This window comes from Heterocephalus glaber, unplaced genomic scaffold (assembly GCF_053883595.1).
Source record: "Heterocephalus glaber isolate CG9 unplaced genomic scaffold, H.glaber_assembly_v1.0 deba00001761, whole genome shotgun sequence".
NCBI lineage: Eukaryota > Metazoa > Chordata > Mammalia > Rodentia > Bathyergidae > Heterocephalus > Heterocephalus glaber.
Window position 1 is genome coordinate 3,837,384 of NW_028258458.1, and position 11,629 is coordinate 3,849,012.

General features: G+C 61.1%; 2 protein-coding genes across 15 annotated transcripts; both read left to right on the forward strand.

The window, feature by feature from the left end:
• Positions 1 to 227: 227 nt before the first annotated feature.
• Babam1 (BRISC and BRCA1 A complex member 1) lies at positions 228 to 5,932 on the forward strand. Of its 13 annotated transcripts, none has more exons than XM_021251105.2 (11): positions 228 to 299; positions 599 to 717; positions 1,249 to 1,573; positions 2,256 to 2,314; positions 2,883 to 3,003; positions 3,080 to 3,158; positions 3,903 to 3,927; positions 4,596 to 4,725; positions 4,808 to 4,894; positions 5,148 to 5,340; positions 5,490 to 5,932. In XM_021251105.2, the coding sequence occupies exons 3-11, from the start codon at positions 1,262 to 1,264 to the stop codon at positions 5,543 to 5,545; spliced, it is 1,062 nt and encodes a 353-aa protein (XP_021106764.1). In that variant the 5' UTR covers positions 228 to 299; positions 599 to 717; positions 1,249 to 1,261; the 3' UTR covers positions 5,546 to 5,932. The 13 variants fall into 13 exon arrangements, 10 of the variants coding, with proteins under 10 accessions (XP_021106764.1, XP_012924147.1, XP_012924144.1 ...); XM_013068693.3 differs by having other exon boundaries at positions 230 to 299; positions 1,211 to 1,573; XR_002391795.2 differs by having other exon boundaries at positions 241 to 361; positions 1,211 to 1,573; positions 5,116 to 5,340.
• Positions 5,933 to 6,061: 129 nt separating this feature from the next.
• On the forward strand, positions 6,062 to 10,874 carry Ankle1 (ankyrin repeat and LEM domain containing 1). Of its 2 annotated transcripts, XM_013068653.3 has the most exons (9): positions 6,062 to 7,044; positions 7,219 to 7,371; positions 7,498 to 7,603; positions 7,673 to 7,787; positions 8,226 to 8,876; positions 8,987 to 9,164; positions 9,405 to 9,564; positions 9,668 to 9,797; positions 9,984 to 10,874. In XM_013068653.3, exons 1-9 carry the CDS (start codon positions 6,962 to 6,964, stop codon positions 10,154 to 10,156), a joined length of 1,749 nt encoding a protein of 582 aa, XP_012924107.1. In that variant the 5' UTR covers positions 6,062 to 6,961; the 3' UTR covers positions 10,157 to 10,874. The 2 variants fall into 2 exon arrangements, with proteins under 2 accessions (XP_012924107.1, XP_021106744.1); XM_021251085.2 differs by lacking the exon at positions 9,668 to 9,797.
• Positions 10,875 to 11,629: the final 755 nt, after the last annotated feature.

An 11,629-nucleotide genomic window follows, 5' to 3' on the forward strand; every position in this document is an offset into this window, starting at 1 on the left:
TTGCGAGCTAGGCCTTCTGTTGCCCAGCACTGACCAGTGCAGTCTGATTGGGCCAGAAACATACAAACTCCGACTAATCTGAGTTTAGCCAATCATATTTCACAACTCGCTCTCAGTATAGCCTATCACATTCCAGATATCGCCCCATTCGGCCCCACCCCCGTGCAGAGTCTGGCACAATCCCAGCCTATCAGGTTCCAAGATCACTCCGGCTTCCTTCGGTTAGTCTCTCCGTAAATCCACAGCTCCGCTGAACTACATTTCCCAGGAGGTGCTGCGGCCACGTCTGCTAACTTCCGGTTGGGAAGAGGGCTGCTTCCTAGGGAGTTGGGGGTTGATTTGGGGGAAAGCTCAGGGTGCGGTGAGTGGATATTGGGTGGTGACAGCGCGCGCGGCAGGTCCCAAGCCAGGTAGCTTCTCTGGCTCCAGAGCCCCCGCTCCTTGCCCTCCCCGAGGCTGCTGCCTTCCTCCCTGGTTTCTCCCGAGGCCTGGCCTCCATCCTTACTGCTGCAGCTGCAGCTTTGTCTCCCGCGGAGGCGGGGTGGGGGCGCAAGTCGCCCAGGGCCAACTGCTCCACTGGCGCCCCGTGTCTCCCCAGGGACCTGCAGCACCCGGATCCGCGCCCCGTCGTCGTGCAGACACCCTTGGCCAGCCCATCGGCCCTGGGAAAACTCAGAGCCCATTGCTCCTTATTCGCCTAGACGGTGCCAGTTTCAGGTAACAGAACCCAGCTCAGAGTGGCGTCAGCCAGAACAGGAAGTTGGTGGATTATAGAGTGTGTGCAGGTATAGTTGGATCCGGGTGCTCAAAAGTCCATGTGCTGTTTTCTGGGTGGGCATCACTTCGGGACCTCAAGCAGGCCTTCTTTTCCCGTTTAGAGGCAAAAGTGGCTCCCAGCAGCTCTCCGTTTTTATCTTTCCGGCTCTCTAAGGAAAGTCTCTTCCCAAAGTCTGTACTGGGAGTCCCAGATCTGCCAGTCACTGCTCAGCAAGAGCCATTCACAGGGGACAGAAAGCTGGGCCGCACTCACTGGCTGAGTGACAGAGAGAGGCAGGGTGAGCCCTGCAGCAGAAGTAGGAGCTGGACTTCAGGTTGGATTGGATGCTGGGCTGATAGGTGTGAAAGGATCCACTCTCCAACTTTGCAAGCCAAGTCCTAAGGCTTAGCCCATGTTCCTGCTTTGTAACCAAATGTCTTCAAAACCTCTAAGGAGAGGATCCTGGCTTCCCCCGCCCCTGCTCCATCCAGCCAATCAGGCACCATGGAAGTGGCTGAGCCCGGAAGCCCTACAGAGGAAGAGGAAGAAGAGGAGGAGGAAGAAGAGGAGGAGGAGGAGGAGGAGCAGTCGGCTGAGCCTCGGCCTCAGACACGCTCCAATCCTGAGGGGGCTGAGGACCGGGCACTGGGGGCACAGGCCAGTGTGGGCAGCCGCAGTGAAGGGGAGGGGGAGGCGGCCAGTGTGGGTGACGGGACCCCCAACCCTCCAGGAGCTGGCCCCCAGCCCTGGCAGGTGCCGCCGTCGGCTCTTGAGGTCCAGATTCGAACACCGAGGGTCAACTGTCCGGAGAAGGTGGTAAGTAGAGGTTTCGGCCTGGCTCTCTGAGCTCCATCCCCAGCCCTTTTTATTTTTTATTTTGAGGGAGGGCCTTGCTGAGATGTTCAGGCAGGACTCTTAACTTTGATCAGCCTCCCAGAGTGCTGGAATGATGGGCATGCACCACCCCACCCGGGTCAGGAAATGTCTTTTGAACCTATAGTCCAACCTGCTCTGTCCTCCTGGCTGTGTTTCTGTGTCAGTTATTCTCTGGTTTATTCTCAGTACCTGGACTCCAGCCCAGTTTCCTTCCTTCCTTCCTTCCTTCCTTCCTTCCTTCCTTCCTTCCTTTCTTTCCTTCTTTCTTTCCTTTTCTTTCTTTCTCTCTCTCTCTTTCTTTCTTTCTTTCTTTCTTTTTTTCTTCTTTTTCTTGGTTTTTTGAGGCAAGGTCTCCCTATGTAGTTCAGGCTGGCCCTGAACTCACTATGTAGCCCAGGCAGGCCTCAAACTCATGGTGATCCTCCTGCCTCAGCTTCCCCAGTGCTGGAATGACGGGTGTGTGCCACTGCTCCAGCTCCAGTCTTCTTTCCTTTGGGCCTGTCCCATGCGTGGCGAGGCTGGGAGTTAGGGTCATCAGAGAACCTCTGGGGACAGGGATCCGGAGGAAGGGCCATTGGAGGAGTGCCAGCCGGCGTGTGACCTTGACCCCCGTTCCCTGCAGATCATCTGCCTGGATCTGTCGGAGGAGATGTCACTTCCAAAGCTGGAGTCTTTCAATGGGTGAGAACAGGTGTGGGGGTTTGAGCTCATGGCCCCGGCAGGAAGAGACCGGCCCTGCCTGGGTTCTCCCTGGCAACCCTGCCTGTTCGATGTGGCCTTGAGATGGTAAAAGGCAGGGCCAGGGTCAGCCTAGCTGAGCACAAAGCCTTGGCCGGAGCCCCTTGGCACCAGCAGCGGGGCAGGAGGCAGGGCCTGGAAGGGTCCCCAGGGGCTTCTGGGAGGTGCTGGGAGGTGACAGATGGATTATACAGTGTGTGAACATAGCTACTCTCCCAGCCACTGTCAGGCAGAGGCAGGATTGCCTAAGCCTAGGAGTTCAGAGCCAACCTGGGCAACAGAGCAAGACTTCCCTGCCTGATACCCCTGGGTCCCCCGTGGTGGGGGGAAGTCTAGCGAGGCCTCCTTGGAGACTGTGAACCCCAAGCTGGCTGGAGGGACCCTCTGGGAAGGGTGTGGACTCAGGGCAGCAGGGCCCGGTCTGTGGGCGCCTCCATGCTCCCGCCAGGGACAGGCAGTTCTGGGGCCTGAGGGGGCAAGGGCTTCTTCACCCCTCACTGTGCCTCCCCAGCTCCAAAACCAACGCCCTCAACGTCTCCCAGAAGATGATCGAGATGTTTGTGAGGACAAAGCACAAGATCGACAAGAGCCACGAGTTTGCACTGGTGGTGGTGAACGACGACACGGCCTGGGTAGGCCCGGAAGGGCCCTGGGGGGCCGGGCTCCCTGGGGACCCGGTGCACCCGCTGAGGCCTGTGCTGCCCGCAGCTGTCCGGCCTGACCTCGGATCCAAGGGAGCTGTGCAGCTGCCTGTATGACCTGGAGACGGCCACCTGCTCCACCTTCAGTATCCTTCCGCGGGCAGGGGTGGGACCCTCCTCCCTGTGGACCCAAGCTAGGCCGCAGTGATCCTGGCACTGCTGCGGGTTGGGCAGGTTACCCATCTGTGACACCGGATGCACAAAAATGCCAACACCATGGGGTTGAGCTGGGCACAGGGCCCACGCCTGTCATCCAGCAGTGAGGCAGGAGGATGGCAAGTTCCAGCCCAGCCTGACCAACAAAGCGATTTAGGGATACTCTGTCTCAAAATGAAAAAGGGGGAGGGCTGGAGATGCAGCACAGTGTTAAGGCCCTGGGTTCAACTCCTGACACTGGAAAAAATAAAAGGTGCAGGCGTGGCCCAAACTTAAAATAGGAAGTGAGCCCTGTGAACTTAAACAGTGGCAAGTGGTGTGGAGGGGGAGCAGACACGCCATGGCTTTGATGCTGGAAGGACAGCAGCCCTGTCCCTGGTGGAGGCGTCTTCGGGGGCTCCAGTCTAGGCCCCGGTTGGTTTGTTTTGGCACTGGGGATCAAACTGAGGACCTTGTGCTTGCAAGGCAGGCGCCAGAACCACTGAGTTAAAGCCCTGGGCCCATAGGCCCTGGTTTGTGATCGGTGCCGAGAGGGAGTTTGCTCAGCAAGGCCAGGCCCCCTGGAGGGTCACGGCCAGTCCCCGAGAGCCTGGGTGCCCAGCTTCAGAATCCGGGCGCCGCCTGCCTCTGCCTCCCATCCTCTGCTCGGGCCTTCTCCTTAGCGTCCGCTCCAGACCTGGAAGGACTCTTCAGCCTCATGTGAGTTATCCACCGGCAGAGACACCGGTGGGGTGCAGCTCAGTGTGAGCGCTCGCCTAGCCAGGGCGGGGTCCTGGGACCTGACCCCGACAACTAGAAAAACCAGGCAGGATAATGCCAGCCCTGGGGCGCCTCACCCACCTGCTGCGTGGAGCCACTGCACATTTATCCGTCCGCGGAGACGCGTCCCCGCTCTCCGAGGTGGCCCTGTGGCTGCCCCTCGCCTTCCACTCTCGCTGTGAGCCATACTCGGCGAGCTCGCTGTAGAGAGCTGTGTGTTAAAAGTTTTCATCCCAGCCAGGCCTGGGGCGCACGCCCGCCCTCCCAGCACTCTGGGAGGCTGAGGCAGGAGGATGGAGAGCTCCAGCCCAGGCCTGGGAGCTTAGCGACTCAGCGAGACACTGTTCAACCTAAAAAATACAAAACGAATTGGGACTGAAGCTCAGTGTGAGGGCCGAGATTCCATTCCAGAACCAAAAAACAAAATCTGGTCCCTGCTTAAGGAGCTCGGCCTGGCGGGGACCAGGTGCTACGAGGAGGTCCCTGCGGGCCAGGGGCGGGCGCCAAGGGTGGGGGTGCTGAGGGCACCCGGCGGGCAGCGAGAGGGCCGGGCCTGGGATGTGTAGGGGCCCCCATATCTGACCCCCGTGTCTCACCCGGCCACTCAGCCTGCAGAAGACGGAGCTGCCGGTGACCGAGAGCGTGCAGACGATCCCACCCCCCTACGTGGTGCGAAGCATCCTGCTGTACAGCCGCCCGCCGCGCCAGCCGCAGTTCTCGCTGACGGAGCCCATGAAGGTGGGCGGGGCCTCCCAGCTGGCCGAGAGCAAAGCGGGGGTCACAGGTGCTCGTGTGCCCACCCTTGCCCTTTCCTCTGCAGAAGATGTTCCAGTGCCCGTATTTCTTTTTCGACGTTGTTTACATCCACAATGGAGCCGAGGAGAAGGAGGAGGAACTGAGCTGGAAGGTGAGAGCTGGGGAATAGCCAGGAGCCCTGCGCCTGCGGGTTGGTTACGCGGTCCGGTTGCTCAACAACCATCTCCCGTGAGTCTCCTGTGAGCTGGTGCAGAGCTAACGTGGTGGGCGTGGTCCGGACAGCGCCGTGAGGGACTTGTCAGGTCCGGTCCCCCTCACCCAGCTACCCTGCTTCCTCCTTTTCTTCCTGCTTTGCCCTTGCCTGGCCCTCAGCCAGGAGCTGGCTCCCTCCCTTCTCCCGTCAGTGTTCCAGCCATGACCGAGCTGCGGGACCCCAAGTAGGCCACTTGTACCTGTATGAACAGGGGCAGCGGAGACCAGCTCCCACTCATACTTCAATGCCTTCATCAAAAGACCCTCCCCTGCAGTGCCTTTCCTCATCCTCAGAAAAGATCATCATGGGGCTGGAGATGAGACCTTCTGGGGTCCCGGCTCTGGGTGGGTGTTAGGATTGCTGACTGCATAAATGTTTTCTGCTTGTCAAACTCCTCCTTACCCTTCAGAACCCATCCCAGATGTCTCTCTTTGGGACAGGGATGGCCTGTCCTGGGCAAGGGCTGCCTGAACTGCCCTTTATTGTCCCCCAGGACATGTTTGCCTTCATGGGCAGCCTGGATACCAAGGGCACCAGCTACAAGTATGAGGTGCCGTTCACTGGGCCGGCCCTGGAGCTGCACAACTGCATGGCGAAGCTGCTGGCTCACCCGCTGCAGCGGCCCTGCCAGAGCCACGCGTCCTACAGCCTGCTGGAGGAGGACCAGGAGGCCGCTGAGGTGGAGGCCACTGTGTGAACCTCCCCGGCAGTCGCAGCCTCTGTGCAGCGGAGCCCTGGGTCCCCAGTGCTGGTTCTCAATCAGCGCTCTGTGGGACCCCGAGGGGTTCCCGTCGGCACCCAGGGGGCCTGAGGTGCAGGAGCCCTGGGGTGCGCACCCCACTTGTTCACTGGCCACGCCCACGCCTAGCTTGTCCGTTGTCATTTTTGTTCCCTTTGTGATTTGGGGCATCAAAATAAAAATCTGAGAGTTGCTAACCTAGGCCTTGGTGCAAGTGACAGGAAATGCATCCACCAAGCCGAAGAGGCGAGTGGCTTCCTCCAAGAGCGCAGCTGCAGGCTGAGCAGTGTCCGGGTGCCCACGGTATTGCCGCCAGGGGGCGGTGGCTGGTCCCCAAGCCCTGCCGCAGCTTTGGCGCCCAGATGTAATTGGGTCTGTGCCGTCACGTGGTCCCATGTTGAACCAATTGTGAGCTAGGTTCCTGCTGCTCTGATTGGCCAGTCCTGGGTCATTCCCCTCCCCGGGAGAAAGATTGACACTTCCTGGCAACGCTGTGGGCCTGAGAGGACGCAGCCCCCGGGAGGTCCGCTTCAGCCCCTCCCTCGACCTGAGCGGAGGTGACGAGTTCGCCAGGGAAATGCGCTCAGCTCAGACAAAACGAACACAGCTTTATTACGGAGGACCCGCTTTCCTCCGCGTGGCACTGCGTGTCGCCTCCCGAGCTGAAATATGGTCCCCGGGTGGTCAGAACTTCCCTCCCGGTTTGCAGACGACAAGTTAAGGTCCTCGAAGATATCAGCCGACAACGCAACTGACGGCTCTGATGGACTAGAAACGGGACGCAGGGCCTTTAGAAGCGGGAGGGTGCTGGGCGCCCTGGCCCCGCTGTCATCCCAGCCCTCCGGGAGGCTGAGGCAGGAGGACCGAAAGTTGTAGCCCACCCTGGGGAGCTTAAGGGTCTGTGCGCTAAGGGAGGCCATTTGGCCTTGTCCCGGCTGCCCTGAGGCCCTCTGGTCCTCCCTGTCCCCAGGGTGCGTTCCATCTCGAGTTTGGGGACGAGATAATGCCACACCCTCTGCATCCCCAGCCCAGCGCCTTATCGGCCGCCCCAGACCCTGCCTGGCCGCCGCTGCCAGGGTTGTCACCAAACCCGAGGGAATGGGGACCCTGCACGCAGTAGCCGCGCTGCGACCCGAGCCGGGGGCGGAGCGGCGCCTGCGCACTCGGCCGCCGCGGGAAGTTGGAACGAGGCAGCCCCGGGGGCCCCGCGGCGGCACGGCGAGGATATGGGCTCCGAAGCCGGGGACACGGGCACCGCGGCCGGCCTAGCCCGGCGGCTGCGGGCCGCTCTGCTCCAGGAGGAGCCGAGGTGGGCACGGGCGGGCCCATCCTGACACTTGCCGGGGTCCCCGCTGACCCCTGTCCTGGGTGCCCCCTGAACCTTGTTCCGGGGCCCCCTAAGCCTTGACTGAGTCGGGCCTGATCCTTGTCTTGGGACCCCCGAAGCCTGTTCCTGGTCCCCCTGACCCCTACCCTCGTGCAGGGAGGTGGAGGCGCTGCTCACCCATGGCGCGGACCCCAACCTGGTGCTGGAGGACGGCGCTGCCCCCCTGCACCTGGCGGCCCGGGCGCGGCGTCGGCGCGGGCTGTGCTGTCTCGGGGCGCTGCTGCGGCGCGGCGGGGACCCCAACGCCCGGTGAGCGGGGCCGCAGGAGGCTCGCGCGGGGTACAGCGGGGCGCAGGGACTGCAGGCTGGGGTGGAGGTAGGGTCTCGGGCGCGGACCAGGGACCCTGCCTGCGGTGACCTCGGCCCCCTTCCCAGCTCAGCCGAGGCGCTGACACCGCTGCACGTGGCCGCCGCCTGGGGCTGTCGCCGCGGCCTGGAACTGCTACTAAGCCACGGAGCGGACCCGGCGCTGCGGGACCAGGTGGGCCCGGGCGGGGTGGGGCGGGGCTGGGCGGGGCCGCCCCCTGCTGACCGCCCCTCGCCCTCGCAGGACGGGCTCCGCCCTCAGGACCTCGCGGAGCAGCAGGGACAAGGGGACTGCGCGCGCGTCCTGCTGGGGCTGCGCTCGCCCGGCTGCCCGGCGACGGCGACCACGGGAATCCCCGGTGAGTGCAGATGCGGGGTCTCGCTGCGCCCGATACCTGTGCTCCGGGCTGTGGCTCTGGGACTGACTCGGTCCGGTCGGTCTGTTCTTTTCTTCCTTCTTCCTTCCTTCCTTTCTACTGGGGATGAAACCCAGCTCCTTCTCACTGAGCTGCATCCCCAACCCCTTTTTATGGTTTATTTTGAGACAGGGTCTTGCTAATTAGCTAAATTGCCCAGGCAGGACTTGAATTTCCAACCCTCCTGCCTCAGCCTCCTGAGCGCTGAGATTAGAGACCTGTACCACGAAGCCTCTGGGAGGGCCTTGGCACCCCATCAGCTGCCATTTCTGACTGTGCCTTGTCCCATCCCCTTTCTGCCTCTCTCCTTGCAACACCAGTCAGTGTCTGACCTGGCTCCGCATCTGCCTCCCCTCCATTCCTCTCTGACCTCCTCTCCAGGAGACATCCTGGGGTCCCCCCGTGTGACTCTGGACTCCGGCCCCCCGCAAGCCCAGCCTGACTGTGGGGACATGGGCCTGGCCACCAGCCGGGGGGCCACCAGCCCCACTGACCCCCTGGAGGTTGCCGACGAAGATGGGGACTCGGGCAGCAGCTCCAATGAGGCCTCCTTCGTCACCGCAGAGGAAGTTTCCAGAGCAGAGGACATGGCCCTGGAGAGAAACTCTGTCTGGGCCAGATCATTGCCCCGGGCAGAGCAGGGATGCATGCAGGCAGCCCCGGGGCCCACAGGTGGCCAAGGGCCATCTGGCCAGGAGGCTGAGCTCAGCGCTCGGCTGTGGGCCATGACTCTGTCTGGGTCTCGGGCCACCTTCTTCCCACCCCTCCTGGATGCCCACAGCTGCCCCCAGGAGCCAGGCTTCTGCTCCCTGGCAGATGAGCAGCTGTCCTGTGGGGGAGACGTGGCTGCCCTCTGGCTGACAGAGGACGAGGCCAGTGCTGCAGAAGACAGGGACTGTGTCCCCACCTGCCAGCTTCCGCCAGCCCCTGCCATGCCTGGCCAACAGCTGCTGCACAGGTTCTCAGCACCAGGCGACTATCACTGCCCAGCTGCTCCTTTCCCCTGGCCAGAAGAAGCCCGGGCTGTGCTTGGTGAGTCCATCTTGGAGCCTGGAGCCCAGGACCCCAGCTTCCAGTCCACCCTCTCACCAGCTTCCCGAGTCACCCTTCCTCCAGCTCCCTGACTCTGTTTCCCCTCCCAGACCCAGACTTTTCAAAGTACAGCCCAGAACTGGCCAAGGCCCTGCGGACAGGCTGCATCCCTGATTGCCAGGCGGACGAGAACGCGCTGGCCCAGCAGTTCGAGCAGCCGAATCCCTCAAAGAGGTGGCGGGAGGGTGTGGTGAAGTCCAGCTTCACGTATCTGCTGCTGGACCCCAGGTGCCCCAGTTGGAAGGGCCAGGGTGGGAGCTGGAAGTGAGGGTTGCAGTCATATCTGCATGTGTCCGTAGGGAGGGGACGGCCTCTCTGGTCACCAGCTTCTTTATAAGAGGGGCTGGGTGTCTTGGGGAGCAGCCATCCTTTTCTGTCCCTCTAGGGTGAGGCTCGCTGGTTGTGGGCTCTGTGTTGTTGGGGTCTGTCTGTGGAGCCAACATCATTTTCTGAATTGCCCCCCTCCAGGGAGACTCAGGACCTGCCAGCCCGAGCCTTGTCACTGAGTCCAGCCCAGCGTCTTCAGACATTCGTCCGTGCCATCTTCTATGTGGGCAAGGGGACACGCTCCCGGCCCGACGTCCACCTCTGGGAGGCTCTTGGCTACCGTGGGCGGCCAGGGAGACAGGTGTGCCAACAGGGGTCAGTTTGAGGTGGGCAGGCCAGCTAGGCTGTGGGAAGCAGAGGGAAGAGGGAGTCCAGAGCGACCTCTGACCCTGCACGCCTCCCAGGCCTGCCCCAAGGTGCGCCGGATCCTGGACATCTGGGACAGTGGCCGCGGCGTGGTCTCCCTGCACTGCTTCCAGCATGTGGTGGGTGTGGAGGCTTACACACGGGAGGCCTGCCTCGTGGATGCCCTAGGTGGGTGCCTCAGCCCTCACTATTGAGCAGCTATTGAGCACCCACTCTGTACTCACATGCACATGCAGTTGGTTCCCACTGTTTGTTCCCACTCAAGGGAAAGTCGGGATGGCTTTGCCGTCACCTGCTCCTGCCGGGGAGTGCACCCTGAGGCTGGCCCTGTGACCCCATTTCCAATCTCTCCAGGAGTCCAGACGCTGACCAACCAGAAACAGGGGCACTACTACGGCCTGGCAGTGAGCTGGCCCGCGGCTCGGCGGCGGCGCTTGGGGGTGCACCTGCTGCAGCGTGCCCTGCTCATCTTCCTGGCTGAGGGCCAGCGGGAGCTGCGGCCTGAGCACATTCAGGCGCCAGGCTGAGTGCTGGGCTTGGCCGTCCAGCGTGGACAGATGTCATGGTGCTGAGAACATCCCCTCTGCGGCTGCAGATGGCGGGGTGTGCGTGTGTGCATGTGCATGTGTCAGCACCAGGGCAGACCCCCCTTTCAAACTGAGATGGGGCTCTGTGAACATGGTACCGCTGCCAAGCTAGTGAGCTCCCCATTGTGGGAGGCAGCCAAGGGGCAAACCAGAAGGTGCTTTGCAATACTTCGGTGCTCTGGCAGTCTTTGGGGATTGTCTTTTTATTTTCATTTTTTTGAGACAGGGTCTCACTATATAGCCCAGGCTGGCCTTGAACTCACTTCGGCCCTCCTGTCTCAACCTCCTGAGTGGTGAGATTATAGGTGTGCACCTCCGTGCCTGGCTTTTGTGGACTGTCTGGGTCACTTTCCCACTGCTGGGACACAATAGCTGACACCCAAACTAAAAGGAAGAGAAGTTTATTTTGGTTCATGGGTTCAGTCCATGGTCACCTGCTCCAAGGCAGAGACAGCAGGGCAGAGGGGCCTGCAGAGGACACTCCTCACCTCATGGTGTGGGAAGCAGGAGGAGAAAAGAGGAATCAGGGACAAGAATGGACCTTCCACCTTCCAGGCCATACCACAGTGACCTCCTCCAACCAGGCCCCACCTTCTTCTTTTTTTTTTTTTTTTTGTTACCAGGGATCCAACTCGAGTCTTTGCGCTTGTGAGACAGGCAGCAGAACCACTGAGCTAAATCCCTGGCCCAGGCCCCACCTTACAGCACTTCTGGCCATGAACTCATCCATGGATGAACACACAGATGACCATGGCACCACATGATTCCCACCACACACAGGCTTTGGGGGACATTTTAGATCTTACCCATAATATGGCCCAAGTCCACTTTGGTTTTTTTGAGACTGTGTAGCTCAGGCTGCCCTTGATTCTCCTGCCTCAGCCTCTGAGTACTGGGATTATTGGAGTGCACCACCAAACCCGGTTCTGAGTCCACTTTTATACCCTAGACACAGGGGACCCACAGGCAGGCTGGCTGGGGTTTCCTTAGGTCCCCACAGGGGTCTGCCCTTCTTAAGAGCCGGGCTTACTGCCTCCGGGCTGTAGGGTGCTGGGCTGGTCTGCGTCTGCCTGGGCCTCAGTATGTACCATGGCGGAGTTTCCACCTGCTGGGGATTCCCATAGGTGGCTGGAGGGAAGCGGCTGGGCTCTGAACAGTGGTGCAGTGATAGTGCAGGCCTGGTATCCCAGCCCTGGGAGGATGAGGCAGGAGGGTCACAAGTTCAAAGGCAGCCTGGGCAACCTAGTGACTTAGTGAGATCTTATCTCAAAATAAAAGAATACAAAAAGGGCTGGGGGTGTGGCTTACTGCTGAGGTCCTGGCTAGATCTGTAGCACAAGAAAGGGAGGAAGAACAGCCTCAGAAGTGAGCCTGGGCTCCATCACTTATAGCCAAATCTAGAACCTTAATCTT

Bases quoted from the DNA above. Each gene is read 5' to 3' on its own strand.
- Ankle1 (XM_013068653.3), top strand. From the start codon at position 6,962: ATGGGCTCCGAAGCCGGGGACACGGGCACCGCGGCCGGCCTAGCCCGG. The intron at 9,565-9,667 runs GTGTGCCAACAG...CACGCCTCCCAG, and splicing joins GTGGGCGGCCAGGGAGACAG to GCCTGCCCCAAGGTGCGCCG. The intron at 9,798-9,983 runs GTGGGTGCCTCA...CAATCTCTCCAG, and splicing joins CTGCCTCGTGGATGCCCTAG to GAGTCCAGACGCTGACCAAC.
- Babam1 (XM_021251105.2), top strand. From the start codon at position 1,262: ATGGAAGTGGCTGAGCCCGGAAGCCCTACAGAGGAAGAGGAAGAAGAG. The intron at 3,159-3,902 runs GTATCCTTCCGC...CGTCCGCTCCAG, and splicing joins GGCCACCTGCTCCACCTTCA to ACCTGGAAGGACTCTTCAGC. The intron at 5,341-5,489 runs GTGGGTGTTAGG...ATTGTCCCCCAG, and splicing joins TTCTGGGGTCCCGGCTCTGG to GACATGTTTGCCTTCATGGG.